At 36.6% G+C, this 25,343-nt stretch overlaps 1 protein-coding gene and 1 pseudogene across 2 annotated transcripts in view; one reads left to right on the top strand and one right to left on the bottom strand.

Annotated features, from left to right (window-relative positions):
• The window catches only part of LOC129749438 (cyclic nucleotide-gated cation channel subunit A), a 721,507-nt gene that overhangs the window by 397,415 nt on the left and 298,749 nt on the right, over positions 1 to 25,343 (bottom strand). The window contains exons 3-4 of one of the 2 annotated variants that reach the window (XM_055744413.1): positions 4,900 to 5,008; positions 3,475 to 4,404 (exon numbers count right to left, since the gene is read on the bottom strand). In XM_055744413.1, the coding sequence (XP_055600388.1) occupies positions 3,475 to 3,572 (98 nt within the window). In that variant the 5' untranslated portion in view covers positions 3,573 to 4,404; positions 4,900 to 5,008. Of the gene's footprint in view, positions 1 to 3,474; positions 5,009 to 25,343 lie in introns of both variants that reach the window. The other variant, XM_055744412.1, reaches the window with a different exon arrangement.
• Positions 14,452 to 15,662, top strand: LOC129741955 (uncharacterized; annotated as a pseudogene).

Genomic DNA, 25,343 nt, shown 5'->3' with positions numbered 1-25,343 from the left:
TTTGGCCCAGAATAGCCATTGTTTCAAAAAAATCTTTGAGCTTCCCGAATTCTCCTACACCACTTTAAAAAGGCCAATTTGGTTGAAAATTATCATTTTTTTTTCAAAAAAGCCATTTTCCTTAATGAAAAGAAAATGTTTCTGAATGTCTTTTTGTGGTTTTTTTTAAACAACGACATTTATAAACGGCCGCAACAACCGTTTGAAAAAAATCAACTGTTCAGAACAATTATTATGATTATAGAAGAAATTTTTTTTTGACCAATTTGGCAGCTAAACAGCTTAAGTGATTCAGACAATAAATCCAAACTGTAGAAAAAAAGGTCTATCTTGACATTAAGTGGCACATTGTAATTTAAGCCGTATTTTTTCTATCAAGAATTTTATAAACCTTCTAAAAGCGCACTGAATAGAACGAGTGAATTCGGCGGACATAAGATAGGTGGATATGAAGCGAAGCATATCCTACTTTTGATGCAACTTCCATGTTTTCTACCTCAAAAAATCCCCGCAGGGAATTTCAAACATCACTCCAGTTAGTATAACATTTGGAAAAGATTTGAATGCTAACGTTAACAAACAGTGGCTTTAATATTTTATCAAATTATATTCATCAGATACTTTAAATACATATTATTCAAATGATTTTTTCCAAAACTTAGATAAAAATTTTCATCCGTTTAGATAGAAGCTGCCAACCGCTTCTTTTATTTGATGGGAAAATTTTGTAATTTCTGTATTGTTTGGTTCATAAACGCTTCTCACATGTTATCGATTCCAGCCGGTATCAAAAGCTGGGATGCCAGGCATCATGATAAGAATGGTTTATTTGTTAGTTTCAAATTTTGGCTTTGATTTTCAAATGAAACAAATCTGTTTCCTAACTTAACAATTTATTTTGATGAATAAGAAATAATTTTTTTCATGAATATTGAAACTCTACGTGAGAATTTCGACTCCAAACGAATTTTCTAATATTCCAAATATAACTTTTTATATTTTGAATGTTTTATTCGAAGTTTGCTGTGACAAAAATAATTTAAAATGATTTTCTAGAAGACATTGTGTTTAACAAAAAGTTTTGAGCTCGAGAATTTCGATATTTGTAATTCTTTGTCCATAATGAAAACGCAAAAATTTTAAGAAAAGGTTTTTTTGAATATTTCAAAGTTCATTGCTGTGGGAAATAAAATTTCATAAATTGCATGTCTACCGACAAGATGTGAGACTTATCACTCCCAGGAAAAAAGAAAGATTAATCGCACCAGAATCATGTTTTTAAGCACTATATAATTAGTAAACTACGAAAAGAAAAGAAAGTTAAGAAAAAAAGAATCATTCAATTAAGATAGAAATATACTAAAGAAAATCTTATCATATGCCAGATTAAAATGAATTTGGTAGATGTATGTTCTTTAGAAAGATGTTTAAAAAGATTTTAACTGGCATTGAACATTCAACAGTTATAACAAGAAGTGTTATATAAACTTGTGGTAACTTAAACTTCTTCTGAACTGGAAAACTTGTTCTATTTCTGGGTTTAAAGTTCAATTGTTCAACAGTTGGCGAAAATATTATTCCTTCGTCAAAATTTACCGGCATCTCTGCCCTAAAAAAGTAGTGCTTCTGCTTGTGACTTTCAGGCTGAGAAAACGTCAACATTCAAGACAGCAATTGTCTGTGATGCTTACGATGAGATTAATTAACATCACACTGAGATCCAAAAAGGGAAAATCTCACTGGGGAAAATCTCAATCTCATGAGATTTTGCAACCTTGATACACTGCCGGCCAAAAGTTTGGGATCACCCACTAAAAAACATGCAAATTTTGATCGTTCATATCTCAGCCGTCTTAGGACATATTGAAAATCTTCTGATCTCATTTGAAAGATAATGAGCAATAGTTATCTAGGAGGTATTTTGCCTAAATATAATGTTTTAGTTTTAAACTTAAAACTTAACCTAAAGTTATAACATTTTCAAAAAATCGCACTCAATATTCAAAGCCGATCATCTCGGGATAGGGTGGACCAAATCTCAAAATTTGAGTGGCATTAGAATCCTTATTCTTTACTTCTCAAAACACAATCAAAAAATTTTGTGAAAAAATTCAAAAACGTATTTTTAATTAATAAAATAGACACTTGAGTTATCGTCCAAAAGTTTGGGATCACCCCTTTGTATGGTGAGTTTGGGATCATTCTTATAAAAACATGCAAATTTATTTTATTCATATCTTTCTCATCTAACATCGTATTGCAGTTCTGAAGGGTTCATTTGGAAGCTAAGGAATTGTTGTTTTTTAATAAATTCATTCAAAAATAATATTTTGAAGTGGTAACCATAAAAAAAATCACCTGAAATTAACTGTTTTTTTGAAAGTTCCCAGATTTTTTTAATAGTTCTCACCTTAAAATATAATTTTTGAATGAATTTATTAAAAACCAACAATTCCTGAGCTTCCAAATGAACCCTTCAGATCTGCAATACGATGTGAGATGAGAAAGATATGAATAAAATAAATTTGCATGTTTTTATAAGAATGATCCCAAACTCACCATACAAAGAGGTGATCCCAAACTTTTGGACGATAACTCAAGTGTCTATTTTATTAATTAAAAATACATTCTTGAATTTTTTCTCAAATTTTTTTTAATGTGTTTTGAGAAGTAAAGAACAGGAATTCTAATGCAACTCAAATTTTGAGATTTGGTCCACCCTATCCCGAGATGATCGGCTTTGAATATTGAGTGCGATTTTTTGAAAATGTTATAACTTTAGGTTAAGTTTTAAGTTCAAAACTAAAACATTATATTTGGGCCATATACCTCCGAGATAGCTATTGCTCATTATCTTTCAAATGAGATCAGAAGATTTTCAATATATCCTAAGACGGCTGAGATATGAACGATCAAAATTTGCATGTTTTTTAGTGGGTGATCCCAAACTTTTGACCGGCAGTGTATATGGTCGCGAATGCCATAAAGATGGAAAAAACGACTATAATTGAAAAAAAATTAACTGTATGAAAAGTATGAAAGTATGAAAATGGTTGGGAGTGTCAATTTCAAAATTATATGTGCCATATGTGAATTTCCAAAAACCTCGTTCACACGAGTCTTGAGCTCAGGAAATAAGTTTGAAAAGCAAACAAGTCTTCAACATTAGTTTCAATGTTTTGTTAATGAGATATCGAGCATTTAATTACTTAATACTGTTTCGTGTGCAGATAAAATTTATTATCCGAAGGATTGGATCATCATGTCAAATGGCACCACAACAATAAACCACTCCATCATAAATGCAGAAAAATAAAAGCTATGAAAATAACAGAAATAATTTGGATCCAAAAAGCACAACTGGTCAATGGAACACTCTGCATAAACAAGAGATTACAGATTTACCATAGCCTCTAGGGTAGAGCGACATGTCTATTTTTTCTCTATGAAATCAGAAACGGAAGCCCAACTTACCTCGGTGAGTCGAAATCATTGCGGCTGCTCTGATGACGCTGGGAGATGGATGACATTGCCCGGTCACCTCGGGCCGCTGCCATCATATAGGTCCACATATCGAATCATTTCATCAATCACCGGCCCAGAGAAAGATTAGAGGGAGCAGCACATCGCGGGATGCGCGGACTGACTGGCTGCTGGCTTAGAGTAGGATTAGCAGGACCCCACAAACAGGGACTCGACCTCGAACACCGGAAACCGGGAGTAAAAACACTGACACTCTGGATTACAACAAATGACGACGCAGAATATGTACGTTGTTTGAGAAAAAAAAAACTACACTACAATCACTGCCCGGTGACACGTGACACGAAACCGAGCTTTGCTTTTATTTTTATTTCAACTTTTTTCCAGCTTGCAAGCTTCCACAACTGACTACCTATTTTCACAGTAAACTTTCACAATCGCATTCGCACGTTTCCGCTCAAATTCCTGGGGCAGGAAAGGTGCTGCTCCAAGTAGAATGGGACGTTGTGGGCGAACCAACAATGGGAATACACTTTTTATTGCGCTTTTTTTATTATTTATCTCCCAGGAGCGATTTTCCCGCTTTTTACACCGTTATCTATCCGGCTGGACAGATTTTATTTTCACAGCTGTAACTAGCACTATTTATTTTTCTTCTATCGAATCGCTTTTTTCCCAATGCCAGAAAAATACGTCGGATTTCGCGATTATTTTTCAAATGATTTTAAACAAACGCTCCATTTCCCTAAATCCGAAATCAGCTCAACCAACTTTAGCAGCTTAACTCGCACTGATGGACCTCACTTTTGCCCTTGGGTCGTCAACAAATTTCCCGCCTCTCTTCACCGGAAAACACTGAATGGAAAGATATTTTTTTCATTTGTCACGTCGTCGTTGTATGTTTTTCCGGCTCGCCCGGCTCTGTCGAGACGTCGTATTAGTTTAAAATTTAATGCATTTTCCCGCTAGGTTCACTTTCTTTTTGCTCTGCACACCAAAGAGCTTCAAGCGATCAACTTCGGCGAAGGAAAGAAGCCATGATGACTCCGGAGCACAGCCAGCAGCATTATCATCTTTCGGAATTATGTTGTGCGCTTTTTTTTTCCTGATCTCACTCTCTTTCTATTTCGGTTTGTATTTCCTTTCGTTCAACAATCAGCCAGGAAGTGGGTCAAGGTTCGTTTGGTACTGTCTTTTTCAACAATGTTCCGCTACTTGTATACTTCCACGACTAGAAAAGTACCACATACTGCCAAGCAAGAGGAGAACACACTTTTCATTTAGTTATGATGGCGGCAATGGAAAGAAATACTATATTTCATAGCGTTTTGCTGCCGCTGTTCCCCGGAAAAAAAGATGCGGGCTCCCGACTGTCTGTATTTCGTGCACACAAACACACACACATTGGGAACATACAAAATTGGCCCTGGCGAAGCACACACTGTCCGTCTTGGGATCAATCCAGAAGGCGCCCCCAAATAAAAAACGAGTGAACTGGTAGGGGTTTAACCGGGAAAAACTTTATCTGAAAATGAAAGAGAAAAATGTAGATATGAGTTATTCAATCGTCTAAACCTTTCGTTTGGATTGAAGAACAAGCTAAGTTAGCATTCAATTGGAGAAAAATAAATAACTTTATTTGTTTTTTTCCGTGATGTATCTCGAACGCTCAATAAATATAATATAATAGTTTCGAGTTCGGAGTTATCAGGTTCGTCGCTGAAAAGGTATAGGCGTGTGGTTGAAGTCTCCATAGCATATTAGGTGATGGACCAAAGTAATCAATACTGTACCGAGATTAATCTATTGATAAAAGTATTGCCAATTAATCACAGCAAAATATATCGATTAGATAGTAAATCAAATAGTGCCATAGCCAAAACACGAAAATTATGGAAAGATTTAAAATAAGTTAAATGATGATGATTAAAAATCTCAGAAATCAGTTATGTTGCGAACTCTGATAAGAACGGTAAACTGGGGTAACATTGATCACTAGGTATGAACAAAAAAAATCACGATTTTGTTTTCTACAATAGTTTTTAAGTTATCATAAAAGAGCAGTCCCTACCAAACCAAAAAAAAAATGATACATATGTCAATAACTTGATTTACACGTCAATTGATTGCACCCTGCTTGTATCCCATTATCAACCCGGTTGTAAAGACTGGATGAACGATTCTGATTCGACATGGCTCAGAAAAATGTTGATTTCTCGACAAAAACAATACAAATTGTAACGATTAAACAGTGATACGGTCAACATTTTGTCAAGTTTAAAAAATCAAATTAAATTTCTTTTTCAAGTTTAATTAGTATAAAATTCAGGAAAAATATTCAGTTAGGCTTCCACTTTTCCAAATCCGAATTGCCGGCCCTCACGCTTAACCCCTGCCATCAGATTTTGTACAGCCACCTTGACCACCTTCTTCGCCGCAGAAAGCCAGTTTGCCTTGAACTGCTGCTCGTCCTTAGCAGTTTTTTTGGTCTTCTTTGGGTTCCGGTTGACAATAGCCTAGTATTTCTCAATTGGGCGGAGCTCTGGCGTGTTTGGAGGGTTCTTGTTCTTGGGAACCACCTGCACGTTGTTGGCGGCGTACCACTCCATGGCCTTTTTTCCGTAATGGCAAGATGCCAAATCCGACCAAAACAGTACGGAACAATCGTGTTTCTTCAGGAAAGGCAGCAGACGTTTATTCAAACACTCTTTCACGTAAATTTCTTGGTTGACAATCCCAGAAGCTATAAACATACTGCTTTTCAAGCCACAGATACAGATGGCGAAACCAGATATTTCTTCGCGAACTTTGACAGTTTCATGTGCTTGAAAATATCTGCTACCTTTCCCCTTCCTTTTGTCGTATAAAACTTCTGTCCCGGAAGCTGCTTGTAACTAGTCGGCTTTGACGTAGGTTTCGTCGTCCATTACCACGCAGTCAAACCTCGTCAGCATCGTCGTGTACAGCCTCAGGGATCTCGCTTTGGCCGTCGTATTTTGTTTATCATCGCGATTTGGAGTCACTACCTGATTGTAAGTCAATAGTTCGGTTCGTTTTTTGGCTTGATGCACGGTTGTAGACGATATACCCAGCTCATTTGCGGCATCTCGGAGAGAGAGGATATGGTTTCGCTTGAAACTATCGGCAACTCTCTTTGTCGTCCCAGCGGCTTCCGATTTCCCCCCGATCCAGACTTCCTGGCTTTCGACAAACGTTCTCCTAACACTTTAATTACATTTTAATTTAATGATTAATGGCATTTCGGTGAATTATACATTCTAATAGGAAGAATTTCAAATGAAAGTAATGAAAATTATAGACGGATAGATTAGATTAGGAAGCATGAAAGGTATTGAAAATGAGCCAAGAGCGTGATTTGAGAAAACTTCTTGCCGCACAAGATCATTTGTCCCACATCGTATTATTGTCTAGAAGAAGCAAAGTCAAATGCTTCTTCTAGACAATAATACGATGTGGGACAAATGGTCTTGTGCGGCAAGAAGTTTTCTCAAATCACGCTCTTGGCTCATTTTCAACACCTTTCATGCTTCCTAATATAATCTATCCGTCTATAATTTTCATTACTTTCATTTGAAATTCTTCCTATTAGAATGTATAATTCACCGAAATGCCATTAATCATTAAATTAAAATGAAATTAAAGAGCAACATTGAACACACACACACACACACACACACACACACACACACACACACACACACACACACACACACACACTCACACACACACACACACACACACACACACACACACACACACACACACACACACACACACACACACACACACACACACACACACACACACACACACACACACACACACACACACACACACACACACACACACACACACACACACACACACACACACACACACACACACACACACACACACACACACACACACACACACACACACACACACACACACACACACACACACACACACACACACACACACACACACACACACACACACACACACACACACACACACACACACACACACACACACACACACACACACACACACACACACACACACACACACACACACACACACACACACACACACACACACACACACACACACACACACACACACACACACACACACACACACACACACACACACACACACACACACACACACACACACACACACACACACACACACACACACACACACACACACACACACACACACACACACACACACACACACACACACACACACACACACACACACACACACACACACACACATACACACACACACACACACACACACACACACACACACACACACACACACACACACACACACACACACACACACACACACACACACACACACACACACACACACACACACACACACACACACACACACACACACACACACACACACACACACACACACACACACACACACACACACACACACACACACACACACAGACACACACACACACACACACACACACACACACACACACACACACACACACACACACACACACACACACACACACACACACACACACACACACAGACACCTTCAAAATGAGGGGTGTTCGGGTTTTTTAAATGCAAAATTGGAAGAAATACGTCAAGTAGACATTGACCAAATTTTGACCGTATCACCCTTTAACTTAAAGGCTTTAAGACATTGTGAATACTTTGGTGAACACCTTTATATTTTTTGCAGAATTTAAAAGTAAGTAGTATTTCTGGAAAACTAATAATCTTTAAATTTTCCATACATTTCTATGGAATTTCTATAACTATTTTTTGTTTGGCTCACTAATATATATGTAAGCAACGGTATAGTATACCTAAGGTATCTAGCTATCTTGTCTCAACACAGCCAAAAATGAAGTTTAAATATGGTTATATGTGTTATGAGTCATTCAATAATGACTGCCTGCTTGGTCATTGAATTCGTAGACGACTTCATTATTCTTCCGACGACATTGACTACTAGACGTTGATCAGGATCGAACGCAATTGACTGAATATTACCTACATTGCTTCTCTGATAGTTTTTTAACGATATATTTTTGTTTTGTTTGGAATAACTTTTTTTTTAATTTCAGTAGCCATCTTTTAACCCGTTGCATCTTAAAAACCAACTAAAATGACAATCTTTGGATTAGCTTTAAATTGCTTCAAAACATTTTTGCCATTCTCCCGTTACGTTTCCAAATTTGTTATTTTTACACTTCTTCTGAAACTCCTGCCAAGAGCGCATCCGATATGATCAACAGCCTGGCAGGGCAGGTACCCCCTAATTGGTAACCAAATTCCCGTCATCTAAGCATGACGCAATTATCGGCAGGGCATAATCCGTTTCGCTGTTTCATCATCGATATCATCGATATCGCCTTATCGATTCGATTCCAAAAGCTGACAGAACCTTTTTCGAGGGTGGAGGTTCTTGGAACTGATTTTGAAAATTGAAAGTAAATTTTAGTAGATGCTTTTAATTGGTTTATTATTTCAACCTTACCATTTGGAGTGAAATTTGACCGGTTTTGGAACTTAACACTGAATATTCTAAAAAAAACCCGAAAAAAGTAACTTTTACCCTTCCAGCTAGACATGGTGAGGTGAAATCCAATTTGGCATGCACGCTTCTGCCATTTGAAGGTGTACCAAGTCTTGGGCAAATTGCGATTAGATGGCTTTTAGACGAGCGAACATGGCGATGCCGATGGGGGTGCGAGCATTACTTCTTGTGTACCTATAGCTTCATCTTTCGTTAATGCCGTTTCAGCGAATATCCAGATCGATATCGCGAAAACGCCGGAAGCCCTCAAATCATTATCGGCAGGAGAAAAAATTATACCCATCCTTCGATAATGGGGCGATGGCTGATTCCCGCCCAAATCTTGTAGCAATTTTGTAGGAATATTTTATTCAGATACTGTCATGTTTCGAACATAATTTCGTTCGTCTTACCCAACTTTCCCCTACCAGATAATTTGAATGATAGTTTTCAAGATATCACAACATTTTCGATCAATGTCTACTAGGACAATGAAAAAAGTGTAAAATAAGAATGCAACTATTGTACTCGGATGTGACTAGATCTTTGGACACTCATAAAATTAAAAATAACTATTTAAAATGTTCTAAAAGGCACCCCGATGATGTCCATCTAAAACAAATATTAAGCCATATAAAGCATGGATCACGATGAATCTGGACGCCATAAAACGGGTCTACCTCGGAGCTATGTAAACGAAATAAAAATGTGTTGTACTTAAAATGTAGGGTTTTTATTGCACTTTAAAGGAAAAATAATAAAAAAAATTATTCCGATGATGTTTTGATGAATTTTCGAACTTTTCGTCGAGTACACCTCATCATAGTTTGGACACCCTATTCACTGACCTCAGCGGCCATTTTGTTCCACAATCTCTTCATCCCTCTTGCATCCCGAGTCGTACGACCATTCTTCTTCATCTTCTGATTGACAATTGCCCAAAATTTTTCAATAGGGCGGAATTGAGGGCAGTTGGGTGGGCAGCTTGCCAAATCTGGCGAAAACTTTACTGGTCCTTTGTGAGATATAATGTACGGAAAAAAGGTTTTCAGGCAATCCTCCTTGTACATTTCGGAGTCCATGGTCTTGTTTTTAATAAAAACCGAAATTTTTTGTCCGCAGCTGCAAATACCTTGCCAGATCAAACACATTCTTGCAAACTTATCGGCAAAAACGAATTCGAACTTGCCGGGGACATCACCCCGACCAGTGCAGTGCACCACGTCGGGTTTTTGACGTGCGTGTCCAAAATTTATTTTCATCTCGCGTCTTCCATCACGTGTAACTTTTTTGGAACAAAACGAATCGCAATGAAATTTTCAGCACTGATAAAGGAAACATTTCCGAACAAAGTACTGTCAAAACATTCCTTACACTTATAGGAAAAGTAAAACCTACCACGTCAATTAACCAGACTGATGAAGAAGGCACAACAACCAACAATGTAAAGGTTTGTGAAAAATTTGACAGGCACATTTTCACAATTTGAAAAAGGTTAGCTGAAGAGATTCCAAATGACCCTGGCTTTGGCCATTATTGCACATGTACAAAATACCATTTAGGAGAGGACCCCTAGTGTAAGCATCCCCTATTTTTCGAAGCACGTATCCAGACAAATATAAACTTTTTTACCAAAAAAAAACTTGAAAATCTGTAGATTTAATTCCAATTTAAAACTTTCTCAAAACTCTCGATGGTTACATTTTTGACCCTGAGCATTTTTATTTTTAAACTACCCTCTATTCAAGTTAATATCCTGAATTCTTGTTACAATGCGTTAAATTTAGACTTTTATTGAGTGATTATGTGGCAGAAATATTTCTATGTTTTTATTTATATTTTTTTTTGTTTCGGTTTTAGTCGTTTTACCACTATGGCATTCGCGACTTTATATCAACGCTGCAGTTGGCAGACAGTTATGGAAAAACTTATCCGGTACGACTGTGTTCGATGTTTGCTCTTGGCCTCATTTTTATTAAAAAAATTTCTAAATTTTGCAATAAGGATACTATTTTTGCTTTATTTTTTTCAACGGGTATATAGTTCATGTAGTAGAAGTTTAACATTCATTCTTTATTATTTTTTTCAATTCTATATTCACCAGCTTAAACAGTTCTACTTATCAAGTCAATCAATCCAAATTTTCTCTTTTTTATATTGAATCTGAATCTTATTCTGAATTTCACATTCCAACTAAAAAAAAGTTGTCAAATCACTTGAAACCGATTTTTGGTGCCAAAGTATGAAATTAGAAAAATTTTGAGTAATTAATTTAGCATTTCCTACTGAGGCTCTAATATCGATTTGGATTCTCATTTTTCTCTATTTGAACTGTTTTAAAATTAATTAATGCTGAATCCCCAAACCTGAGTTTTCACCAACAATTCATGTTGACCAGGCATTTATCAAGCATTTTTCAAGTGTCGAAATAAATAAAGATTTTGTTTCCGGTTTCCGAGGTGTAAGCTGAATTGTTATGACATTTGTCATCGTCATTGGATGGCAAGGTTGCCAATCACCACCGCCATGTAGGCATTATATAATAAATCTTGATTTGAAATTATGATTTTGATTTGATTTGAGACCTTAAGTTGTGATTCTGAATTTTACATTTATGTATGTATCTCACTGAAAGTTTTAATTTTACTAATTCACAGTCTACATAAACATAAGACCAGGCCCACCAATTGTTGCTAAACCTCGATTCGAGTACATTCAGCAACATATTTACCAACCCATCATCACACCAACAGTTGCTTACTTGATTCGAGAAATAGCATTCGAGCAGTAGGTTGTTACACGATGCGTTTATGTAGCAACCCGGTAGCAACGCAGCCGGTAGTCACTATCAGAAAATAAACAAACACAAATACCAACCTGGATCGCAACAATGGGTGCGAAAATAGGTAAGTAGATAAAAACGCAACCAATCAACACATCTAAAATACCGACCGAAAGAGCAACTTGCGGTGGGCTTGGTCTAAAGGGTTGCTACATAAGACCAAGCCCACCGGACGTTGCTGTTTCGGTCGGTATTTTAGATGTTTTGATTGGTTGCGTTTTTATCTTCTTACTGATTTTCGCACCCATTGTCGCGATCCAGGTTGGTATTCGTGTTTGTTTATTTTCTGATAGCGACGACTGGCTGCGTTGCTACCGGGTTGCTACATAAACGCATCCTGTAACAACCTACTGCTCGAATGCTATTTCTCGAATCAAGTTAGCAACTGTTGGTGCGATGATGGATTGATAGATATGTTGCTGAATGTACTCGATTCGAGGTTTAGCAACCATTGGTGGGCCTGGTCTAAACGCATCCTGTAACAACCTACTGCTCGAATGCTATTTCTCAAATCAAGTTAGCAACTGTTGGTGCGATGATGGGTTGATAAATATGTTGCTGAATGTAGGGTAGGTGTTCCTAATATGACACGTGTACCTAATGTTAACATACCGTTTGATTTTGACTGTTTGTGGCGTTATTTTTCACTTATAAAAATTACAAAAAATATGATAATGTAACAGATCATATGAACTTTCATTTTACAGGAAAAATTGTTTTCTAACTCACGGGATTTATAATAAAATTCAGATTGTTTCAAAGTGTGTCTAAATTGAATGAAATTATTAGAATTTTTCTTGATAAACACTTCTTAAGAAATGGATGATTACAGCTGAATTTGTCAACAATTTGAAATTTTCCGTAGGATTGTTTTTCATCATGATTTAAGTAATAGGTATGTTAGAAATGTGTTTTTTCACGTATAAACTGAAAAAACGTTATGTCCACAATTAGGAATATTATTTACAATGTGTTCCTAATTATGGACATAGTCAAATTGTTCCAAACTATATAAAAGCCATAGAATGTATTTGAAATGAATATGATTGACGTAAAGTTGTTAAAACTAATTTGGTCTTAACTTATTTTTCATCGAACTTTTTAAAATAAACTGCTTTAAGTTAAAACATGATTTTTTTTACTTAAGTGTATTTCAAAGCTAAAAATGTTGAAAACATATGTTTGCCAGGTTGTGTAGAACGCACCCTACGAGACATCAAATAGGTCAAAAAGAATATTGCATTTTCCATCGGGAGTCAAATAGTATCTTCTTGTGCATTCTATTGTTTTAACACCTTCGTCCCCATGGGACCCATCTTCAGGTGACGGGTGTATTTCCTTGGAGGGCCCGTCACATCAAAAAACGTGTGACGCTCTCTTACTGAAGTAAGCCACTCTGTAATCCACACGTTTCAAATAGTCGAGTTCTCCCTATTTGCTTTCTCGCTCTAAGAGTTGCTTTGGGCCCGGCTAGTAAAACAACCTAAATAAGCGTGGCGACGAACGTGTTGAGTTCGACAGTTATAATCGAAAAGTCAGTGCTAAGTGAAGTGTTTGTGCAAGTGAAGACGACGAGTGGTTATCTTTAAACTACCAACAAAATTGTGTGCTCAGTTAACGGTGTGTGATGTTGAAAATGGCGTAAGCATTGGTAAATAAGTTGAATAATCAATCAATTAAGTTCAAACATTTGTAGTAAAGTCATTCAAACGAGATCCGAAAAACTTATCCGAAAAAGTCGTGCTACAAAAGCTGTCAAGTACGTTCCAGACGCGCTGGATAAAAGTATCCGTGCTATCTCGATGGGCATACAGACAGTCTATGGAGCGTACAAAACTTACGGTGTACCGATTTCCACCATCCGATATCATCTGAGCAAAGGCTCTATAAACAAAACATGCGGTAGAACGCCTGTTTTGACAAAAGAGGAAGAAGAAAAACTCGTTTATGGGTATGCGAGATGCAAGCAAGGGGATTTCCGGTGCAAAAAGAAACTCTCATTCGGAAAGTAGAAGAGTTTTTTACAAAAAATCCACGAGATAATCCGTTTGCTAAGAAAAGACCAGGTTAATGTTGTGGATTTTGCAAAATTTTTCGAAATGTTAACTTTTCCATTTTTAGGGCGGAAATGGTTCGCTGCGTTCCTTAGACGGAATAAGAAGCTGAGCCTTCGCACACCTGAGTCTGTTAAAACAGCGGCAGCTCATGTTTCAGAACATGATATACGAGCTTGGTTTAAAACGGTTTCGACTTGGCTTGTTGAGAACGGATTTGCACAGGCATTAGAAGATCCATCACGAATCTTCAACGGTGATGAAACGTCTTTTTATTTGCATCCAAAGACGAAAGAAGTTATAGCCCAAAAAGGAAGTAAAAATGTTTACGAAGTAGAACACGCTGACGGCAAAAAAAATGTAACGGTTATGTTTACATTCAGCGCATCTGGTGAAGTCGTTCCACCACATGTAATTCTTCCAGGACAACGCTTGAGCCGTGAAGTAATTCAAGGGTTCCCTCCCGAATATAGGATTGGTCAAAGCGAAAAAGGATGGATGGATGCCAATTATTTTTACCAATATATCCAAAAAATATTTCATCCATTTTTGTTATCTAACCGCATACAACTTCCAGTCATTTAATTTGTAGATGGACATACATCACATACAACAATTGAAGTCGCAGAACTTTGTCAGAAACTTGGTATTATTTTAATATCATTGTACCCCAATACAACTCATATAACACAGCCTGCAGACGTAGCTATTTTCAAACCCCTAAAAAGTAAGTGGGCTGACGCAGTTAGGGATTGGCGTTCGGAAAACGCGGGTGAAGTTTTCACAATGAGAGCTTTTGGCCCCGTTCTTGGCAATGTTGTCAACCAAGGCATAAAACAAATCAGCATTGCGAGTGGGTTCCGAATTTGCGGTTTATTCCCATTTAATCCGGACAACGTTGACTATTCTAAATGCATTGCTAAGAATCCCCAAGAAAGTCCTGAGAAAAGAGCTGAAACATCACAGCTTGAAGAAACCATAGCTACAATTGAATTTGAGGAAGCTTTCAACGATAGCCATGTGTCCATCCCGAAAGAAAAACTCATCCATATTGAAGACTTGATGGGAGAGAGCATTATACAAAAGTTTAAAGAAAATAGAAATACACTAAATCGATATGAACGCATTCTCTGTTATGTGTATGAAGAACTCATTCAACCATTTATTAGCGAGAACAACGATTTTGATGGTGATTTTGAAATGACAAATCATGATGACATCACAGTAACAAATGAAACGACACGTGTTGAAAAACAGCTCGAAATAGAGAATATTGACATCAGCGATCTTCCAATAATTATTGAGGAGCCACAGGAAACTTTTTTGGATTCTGCTATAAACCAGGAAAGTCAAAATTCGTTGCATGTTATGAGCAATGAGTGTCCCAATAGACCTTCAATTTGTCCTCAAATCGAAAACACATCTGAAAAACCTTCACGCGATAGAAAACCACTCAGAGGTAATTCATTTATCTAAGCAAATTATCTAACTCCGTATTAAGAAAACAGTTTTTTTTTATCATTACAGATGTAAAAAACTTGCAAAAAAGAAACGAAGACATTTCGCAGCTCTTAAAGTTACCTTCAACACCACAAAGAACAAAGAAACATCGGAACTACAGGAAAAAATATTTTCCGGTTCTCTCAGCTGGAACCCGTATTGACGAAATTGAAAAAGCCATGGATGAAAAGAAGAAGATTGAAGAGGAAAAAAAAACAAAGGATTGAAGAAAGACACAGAAAAAAATAGAAAAGGAAACCATCAAGTTACAGAGAGCTTCTAAACGAGAACAGAACCGAAAAAAAAATTAAAAAAAAAGTCTATATAAAATACTTTGTATAATTATGTGTATCCTTAACATTGAATTAGCTACTTATTAAAATATTTTAAATGTATCCTTATTTAAATATATTAAATGTATCCTTTGGTAAAGATTAAATTTGAATTTTAATTAGCTCAACATTTACTACTTTCATAAAAACCAGCATAAAAGAATTTTATGTAGGATTTTAATAATCCATTTTTTCTCTATTTATATTCCTAAAATGTTTGAAAGTTATTTAAATGTGAGTTCTTTGATTTTTCTAATGAAAATATGATAAAAACATAACCATGTGCAAAATCTGGAACCAATAGTGTACGCCGATACACTTTTCCTCATATGTCCATAGTTAGGAACACCCATATGTTAACATTAGGAACATTTGGTGCCACATTAGGTCCACTTACACACTTTAAAAACATGATATTTTTTGTTCACTAAAGCTTCAAATGATTATTCTAAACCTTTACAAAGTTCGGAAAAAAAATTTGGAACTTAATTAGGTACCAACAAATTTTATATCCATGAATTAAGGATTTGGCCTACTGATATCAAATCTCAAAACCTCTGACAAAATATAGCGAAATTAGGCTCGCTTACCCTACTCGATTCGAGGTTCAGCAACCATTGGTGGGCCTGGTCTAAGGGATTAAGTTGGACCTATTTTCGACATGGGTCAAATTGCTATTAAAACAAGTTTTTTTTTTGGTTCTTCGTGCTTACAAACTAGTTTTATCATAGCTGTGACCATGTTTGTAGTTGTTTAATTCTTCACAGCTATGCAGAAAACTAGAGATGTACCGAATATTCGGTCGGCCGAATATTCGGCGCCGAATACCGCCAAAAAACCGTTAAGCCGAATGTTCGGCTCACCGAATATTTATTATTTTAAATTTATACAAGAACAGACTTGTAAAAATTTTTAAACTGATGTTGGATAATTTATAAAATATCCAAAGGTGATATTGTAAAAGCTTCGAAATAATCAAAAACTTATGATTTCAGTGAAACATTTTAGATGTATCCGTGTATTTTTCACTGTAGATAGCTTTATACTTTGACTATCGTTTGTTCCAAATTGTCTTAATATAAACCTTGCCCATAAACCAAATAAAGAATTCGGAAAAGTTAAATCTGACCGGGATGACCACATTTTTTTCAAACTTTCCAGATTTTACCCGGGTTTATTAAGATTTTTTGCTAAATCAAATTGAAAAAAAAATCAAACGTCTCTTTAATTTTTTTTTTAATTTTGGGTAACAAAACGATTTTTGGAAGTAAATTTAGTCGTTGGCTATTATTATTTGAACATTGCTGTTATAGTTCGATGAAAACTTTAAAATTCAAGTAATTTTATTTCTTTTTCCTCTTGGATGTTTGAAAACAATGCCTAGTTTCTGTTCAGATTTTCTCTTTTTTTACAAGTTTTTCAATAAATTGTTCAGACCCGCCGTGTGGATTTCTGTCGTAGATAGTATTGCATGCTTGAGGTTAAAGATAATCGTTCGTTTTGGTAAGTATTTTGATGACATCTAGCAAAAATAAGACAATCATCTAATTCGATACAAAAAATCAATTTCAAATAGAAGATTTCTATTAGAAATTGAAGTAGAAATAGAAGTTTTTCTATTGAAAACTCAACAGAATATTCGACCGAATATTCGGCCGAATATTCGTTTGGCCGAATAGTTGAAAAGGTCAATATTCGGTGTTCGGCCGTTCGCCGAATCCCAGCAAACATTTATGAAGGTATAACGCAGGAACAACATAATTATTCAAACAAATATAACAGATGAAAAGATTGTATTAAACTTACCAAAATAGCATATAGCTACAAAAGTGGAGGCAATATATCTACAATGACAAGATTCCAACGATTCGATTTTCCAAAAAAAAAGTAAAATAAACGAAAAAAATAAATGTCCTTTACCGAGATTTGAACTTCAGTCCTCCGAGTTCGCAGTCCAGTATCTTACCATGATGCCAACTCATCAGTTGATTTGGTAAACGCTATAGCTCTATAGCTGAGAATTTCTTTTACGAACCGGTCAAAGGAAGAAACCGGAGAGACTGTCAATTGAAGGACCGCCCATTTATCGTAAATCAGTTCACTCAAATCGTAAATGTCGAATTGGCATATTCTCAACTTTTTGGAGACATATTTACGAATGGATTGAACTGCTATTCGATTCAATTTTTTTTGGGCAAAGCTTGTCGTAAATGAATGATAGAAAATCAATCAATACCAACGTGATTACGATAATTATTCAAAATGTCTTAATATTCGTTTTGGATTATCATTTCTATTACGATTTCATGTTAGCTGGGATACCACTATTCGGTACATCTCTACAGAAAACCTTTTGAAAAATGACTTGAATAATGTCACGTCCTCCTGAAATGTGCTTGATTCGGCCCAACTGTGAAAAATCCAAACTTTATTTTCAACTTTCTCTCCCTTATCAGCTTATTTTAACGGAATGTTAGATATGATTAGACTCATAAGAGGTATGTAGCTTCAACTATATTTGTTCAAAATTTCCATGATTAACATGATTTATGAGAGAAATATTGAAAAAAGCTGCAAGGTGGTCCAAAATATGTACCCGGTCCAAAATATGTACCCGGTCCAAAATAAGTCCGTTACCCTATATGAAGACAATAAACTTTCCGTTGCTTAAAATAGGGTATTTTGGACCAGAGGACCAATTCTGGACCACCTTGTCTAGCTCTCTTATAAAACAAATATTAATGATTTTTTTAGCAAGCATTGTTGAAACCCGGGCACATAATGTAATGTACTTTTTTTTCATTATTAGTTGCTTTATAAGAGAGCTAGACAAAGTGGTTCAAAATAGGTCCCCTGGTCCAAAATAAGTCCGTTACCCTATAAGGTAATCTTTGTGATGGCTTTAAAAAAACTATTTTGAGGGCTCCCCGAGAAAAATTGCCCCGGCCCTCCCCAAGACTTAATCGGTCCCTGATTACATCTAAAATTGATTCTAAAAATATTGTGGGTGCATTGTTTTTGGAGCTTAAAAAGCCTATTTACATGGAATCATGCAGTATAACTATCCAGTCTGGACAAATATGGAATAAGAGGAACATCTAATGATATTCTTAGAAGTCATTTAGAGGGGCGGAAGCAATTTATAGCGGTTGAAAATGCTAAAAGTGTGTTAAGAAATATTGAATAAAATATAAGAAATATCATCACCCTGGCCAATTCCGGGCCGAACTGATTGCATCCACGAGGGAGATACAGTCTTTAGTATAGTAATAAAAAGCAGTTCTGTTCATAGATCTCCAATATTTTTAGCGTTCACGGATATAACTAATCGCACAGTTCCGAACCATCAATAGCGTTTTTGTTCCTGTGTGAAGAAATCGCCATAAATGTATTGAAATAATACAGGACTACAATTTGTATGGTTTCAAATTGTCTTCTGTTTAAAAAAAAAATCTTCTGTATATTTATTTAAGATTTACATAAGATTCCAGCAAGGTTCGCACAGAAGGTAATTTTGAATTTCCCAAAAAACGGTCATTTAATCACTTAAATATTCAGCAAACCCATTTCCCAAACCGGTGTGGGATTGTTTTGCAGTTTTAATGAGTCCCCGGTGGATTTAAACTTGGGAAACGTTTATAGAAAAAAATAAAACCGAGAGCGCACAAAGTTTTTTCGGTCACCCCACAGTTTCACCCAAAATTAGGGACAAAGCACTTTGTAACTGGAACCCTTTTGTGTGTTGTTATTGCAACCACCAAAAACAAACGTTGGTACCTACCTTCATCCCTAACCTAGAACCTTGAAAAATGCGGTTAAAATAATTCAACCTCAAAGCCCGAAAGCTGCTGCCATCTGATGTTTGTTCATTTGTTGGCTTCTGTTGTTTTAAATTTATTTTTATTTTCCGCACATGGCGAGATGACGACGTACTTACAACAACAGTGAGTGGGTATCTTCATTTGCGTAACACACAATGTAGGAGTTTGCAAACAAGAGAAAAAACAATTCTTGTGCATGTGTTCTGTGAGTGAAAGAATGTGAGTGTGGGTGCGGCAAACTTTGGCACTGAACTAGTCGAATGCCACCCGATCAACATACACCGATATATGTCTGTTCGTTTGAAAATGTTGGAGGATGCGCTCGGTATATTTTGCATAAAGCGCGGGAAATCTTTGAGCGTAGCATTTCCTTTGTATGCTTATTTTCTCTCGTTTTCTGTTCGTTTTGTTATGCAAAACTTGTGTCAGTTTGCTTGGAGTGGCGTGGAGGCGTCTAGGTGCGGCGATGGAAAATGCAACGGAAATTAAATGCCGCCGTTTTGCTGCCGCCATACATAACGGGTGACATTCATGATCAGCGGTGGCTTCAAGAAACAACCATTCAAGCTGCTTGTTGACGCATTTTATGGGCTTAATTTTCTTGGAAGTCAGATTAAAGGCATGGTTGATGATGGAACACAGAGAACAGACGTACAAGCTAGCTCGACAAACTTGTGTAAAAACTCCAACGCATTTATTGAACCAATTTTTGTTTTTTGGATGGAATAGATACCTCCAAACACATCAAAAAGAACTGTCAAAACAAAACTGCGAAAAAAAAAACAAAATTTTTGTCAGTTTTGAAAAGGTCGTATGAGCTACTTGATATGTTTCAAGAAAAACGCTGTGGGAGTTTCGTAACACATTCGTCATGTGAGATATAAATTGTATCCAAAAATTTATCCGCTCTGTTCATCAAACTAATCAGAAGTACTAAATTTTGAGCAATGAGATGCAATTGGATACGTAAATGAAACCCGCTTTGAGATGTCTAGAATGGGTGAGAATGTTCTTCAAGAATGTTCTGACTTCGATAACCGTTGAAGAAACGCGAAAGCTTAATCCAAAAGTTGTCAGTTATTCTCTGCCGCAGTTGTACTAAAATAAAAAAGTAAAATTTTGCCAAGTTAAAAGTAAATTTAATGCCATTTATCAAGCAATAAATTGAAGCCGTTCGTTTTACTGAGATATTAGTCAATTTATTCATGAGTTCATTACGATTACGCCGTTTCGAAAAATAAGCGCTTTAAAAGTTTCTTTGTAACTTTTCAACGGCGCACCAGATGCCACTGCTTCCAGCCAATTTTAAACGTATTTTTTTGATGATAGATTACACACTTTTCCGAAGATTTTTCGATCGAGCTTGGACGTCTGTTTTCTGTGGATAGAATTCTAAGTTTCTACGATATGGCTGAAACCCCGTTGGAATCAACAAATATTCTAGTTTATTTTTAACAGAAACCTCGTAACGATTGTTTAAATATCCTGGAAAAGTTGAGACGTGGCCCTTCGAGAAAAATTCACTTACGAATTTGATTAACTATAGACCAGTAATGAGGTAAAACAGGTGTTTCACATCAAATAGTAGTATACTGAACATTCGCCATTCCGTAAGTATTTCTTATGAAGAACCCATAGAAGAAATGAAAAAAAACGGCATGTTATCAGGGAGCCTTTTGTTTGTGATGCAGCATCATTTAGTAAAATGTAATGTTTTAAAAAATAAAAATAACAAAATGGTTCCAATTATGACTAAAATCAAATGATGAAGTTGACAAGCTCATATAGTTTTTTTTTTTGAGAATTCATCTTGAGAAACTTTGAAAACAAAATATATCCTACCTCATCATGTTATGAAAATCTATAAAACAGTTCTGATCAATTCTTAAACAATTTAACGAAACGTAAAATAATAACCATTATCTAATTGTATCCCCTGCCTTGCCCAATCGAGGAGTTTTTCAACATTCAAAACTTATCGAAAGAAAAGCTCAAGTTCAAAATGCTTTGTCAAACCGACAAAAATGCAATTAAGACTGTTAGCATTGATTTTCTAGAATGAAAATCAGTACTCTGATTGGAAGTTTGATGCCATGAAATGCACGAACGAATATACGCAGCTGTAAATCATTTAAAATCCGGAGCTAAACATGGTTTTATGAAGTGAAGATCAACCGTTACCCATCTGATGTGCTTTATAAGCTTATTGCGAAACAGCATGGAGAAAGGTTTTGAAGTGGACTCTGTTTATATAGCCTTTGCAAAAGCGTTTGCGTATGCGTTCACGGAAATAATAAACATGCGCTCAAGAACGTTCTGGAGATTTCAGGGAGTCACCTCGGACTGCTCCTTTTCGTAATATTTGTAAGCAATCTTTGCGCAAGTCTTCAATCCGACACTCTTCTCTATGCCGAAGACCTTAAGATATTTAGAAAGATTCACAGCATTGTAGACGGTCTCACCCTGCAGGCTGTCATAGCTACATTAGAAAAAAATTCGCCAGAAGAACCATTGCCCAGAAAATTGAAAACATTTATCCTTACTAGAAATTATTTAAAAAAAAGGAATTGTTACAAAAAAATGGGGTTTCATAACTTTTTTCTTTTGCGGCTTAGCCGCAACCAACGAGGATGAAGGGGCTGAGGCGGCACAACGCCGCCGAAGCTCCCAAATCCGAGGAGGCCGCCGACCCGCCGTCGGAAGCGGCGACCCTAAGACATTGGTCTAGGTCTGCCGGGGCTTCCTAGGTCGGCGTGAAAGCTAGGGGTGATCCCTTAGCCCCGTCCGCCACGCGACAGCGTGAAGGACAAAACGTCTTTCAAGTTCGAACGCGCAGCGTGAGGAGTCGGATACCAAAACGGTTTTTTAAAGGGCCGTGGTAAGCATTGAATCAATAAAAGTTCTAAAATAAATTTAGTTCGAAAATTTCAAAGTCGTAGTTTCATTTAAAAAATCATTTTGAAAAAATTAATTTCGAATCATATGAAATATTCAAGAACTCATTAGAAAAAAAAAACAAATAAAAATACTAGGGGAAAAAATCTGGGATTTGTGCCATTCTGGTAAATGTTCCATTCTGGGGAAAAAAAATTCTGGGAAATGGTCCATTCTGGGAAAAAATTTCTGGTAAATGGTGCATTCTGAGGAATTTTTTTCTGGGAAATGGTTCATTCTGGGGTTTGATTTCGGGTATTTGTCATTCTGGGAAAAATTCATTCTGGGCAATGGTTTTCGGGTAAATGGGATACAATCCATGAAGCAACATATAAGCCTTCGATAGTTCTCCAGAGGATCGCAGCCTAGTATGAGTTCAGGCTGCTGAGAGATCTGGGAAGCATGCTTGGCATCGCTCCTCAGATTAGCCCGTTCAGAGTAAGAGCGTGTATTTTTTTCGCTGTGCTCTTCCCAAACGGAGAATCTGTAAAAATGCTCAGTTACCTCCAGAGCGACCAAGCGTCCACCCAAGTGTGGGCCAGAGAAGCAAGCAAACTGATGAAGTGCGTTCTCAGTGCAGATAAATTCGTTCGCACTCGGGCGAAAGAGACGCTTACCAGAAAACTCGGTTTGTCTTCATCGGTTGCGTCTGGATCGATGTTTCGAAGTGCGTCGGAATTTACAATGCAGAACATAAATCTAACGGAACTAAATTAATAACACCAATGGTAGTCAAGATAGAATGCTGGTGTCTTCGACAACATTGCTCTGTATAATATAGCGCATATTTTGATATGAAAAATAAAGTTTAGAGGTCCACCGATAGCGTGATATAAATCATAACTTTCTTGTTAAGCATTTTAGAGCTTAAGTTTTTTCTACAAAGTTATTTATCTCAATAAAATACACAACTTTGTTTAACATGTCAAAGTTCTACAATCTTTACCCAAGGAGATACGGTTAAATTAAAAAAAAAATACTTGAAAAATGCTTTTCTAAAAGTTATTGTTATTATCGCGCTATTTTTGAATCTCTCGACTTTAAATTTTATAAAACACCTATCTGGTCATTCCTAAGCGAGTTCCTCTAGATTGATGTTCTGCACCAGGATCAATGATTAGCTACGAAAGCTTTCTTCGGTCGAAAAATATCAAAAACGTAGCGGTAAAGGAAGATAAATCCTAAATTTTTAAGATTTGTGAAAGTTTTGCATTTTATTACTAAAATTTGTTCCAGATCCCTGCATAATTACGGTTTGTTTAATAGACAAAGATTTTTGGATAATTTTAGTAAATGTTACTTTGCGAATCGCTGCTTTTGTAAATTAATGCTACCCACGTACGATTTTAAAGTACATAAACCTAAGTATACAGCAATTAGCGGATGCCCGGATATTGTGAAAAAACTACTTGGATTTTGCCCTGATTATTTGGAAAATGAAACAAGAAAATCGAATTCAGTTTAAAATTGTTTGTTGAAAATTGGATTTGTGAAAGTTTGTTTCATAAAAAATCAAACCAAAACTTTCCTTCGTATGCTTTAAACTTAAATTTAACACTGCTGATGTGTTGCGACAAAAAAATTTAAGTCGTTTTTCTTCACTAGATAAATGTCTGGAATTTCCTCAGATTTTGACGGATATTGCTCAGTTTTTGGAATGGAAAATTTCAGATTATTGACCCGGTATTCCCCATGTTTTTCAAATAACTTGCCAGGAAGTGCCCTACCCGGCTACCTACAAAAATAGTTCATACCTAAACCTACATTGGACCTCTTCGACTGATGCTCTGTTCCGCTCTGCATAACGGCTTTTCTGAAGAAAACATTCCTGCATTGAAATCTTTCTGGCTTGATACACTGAGCTACTCAGCAGCGTCGCTAGAGCACAATTTTCTAGCCAGCTCCTTCTCTTTTCTTTAGAGCGAGCGACGTCCACCCGACCGTCAGAGCAACCGCATTCGGGCGCACTCGGCAAAAAGATAAGTGAACGTTGATCGGCTGAGCAGTGCACTCGGGAACCGAAATGATAAAAGTGTAATTCGTTCTCTGCTCTGTTCTGTTTGCGAGGTGTTGGACAAGCATGCTGGGAAGTAAACTGTATCGCAGTTTATAAAGATGGGAACAATAGTAGATTGGACCAGTTTCAAATGAATTGAAACAGTGAGAACGGATTGGATTTTACAGGAAGTTTTGAGAGTAAGGAAACTTTTGATAAAATACTTTTGACGTGGCCAGTCCCCATTGTAAGCCCTAAGTTTTTCACTTTTTTCATCAGAAGGATGGTTTGATTCCGTAGAATAATGTCAATGTTAGGACTGAGACTATCTCGTTTGGTGAAAACAATCGCTTGGGTCCTACTGGGGTTGGGTGAGAGAAAATTATTCCTGCTCCACAGCTCAATTCTCGTCAGGTTTTCGTGGATGGTTCGAACAAGTTGGTCGACTTCAGATATTGGCCCATTTATTTAAATTTGTAAGTCATCTGCATAGAGTTGAAAGTTACATTTTAGGATGGTAGGGGGACTATTTCCATATAGGATGAAGAGCAAGGCACTTAGGCATGAACCATCTGTCAGTGGTAGTTCAGCTGATGTCTTATTATAACAGCGCAAGACCTGACATCGGTTCGTGAGGATAAACGTTAGAGATTACAGGCAGATGCCGCAAAAAAAAACTCGGATATCAACTTTCCTTGCTAGCAATCGATGATTGGCGCAGTCGAATGCTAGTGAGAAGTTAACAAGAACCAATATTGTGCAATGGTCGTTGTCGAGATTACTTAGTATGTCGTGTGTCACCTTGTA

The sequence above is a fragment of the Uranotaenia lowii genome, chromosome 2 (assembly GCF_029784155.1).
Source record: "Uranotaenia lowii strain MFRU-FL chromosome 2, ASM2978415v1, whole genome shotgun sequence".
Classification (NCBI taxonomy): Eukaryota; Metazoa; Arthropoda; class Insecta; order Diptera; family Culicidae; genus Uranotaenia; species Uranotaenia lowii.
This window is presented reverse-complemented; position numbering and strand designations above follow the sequence as displayed.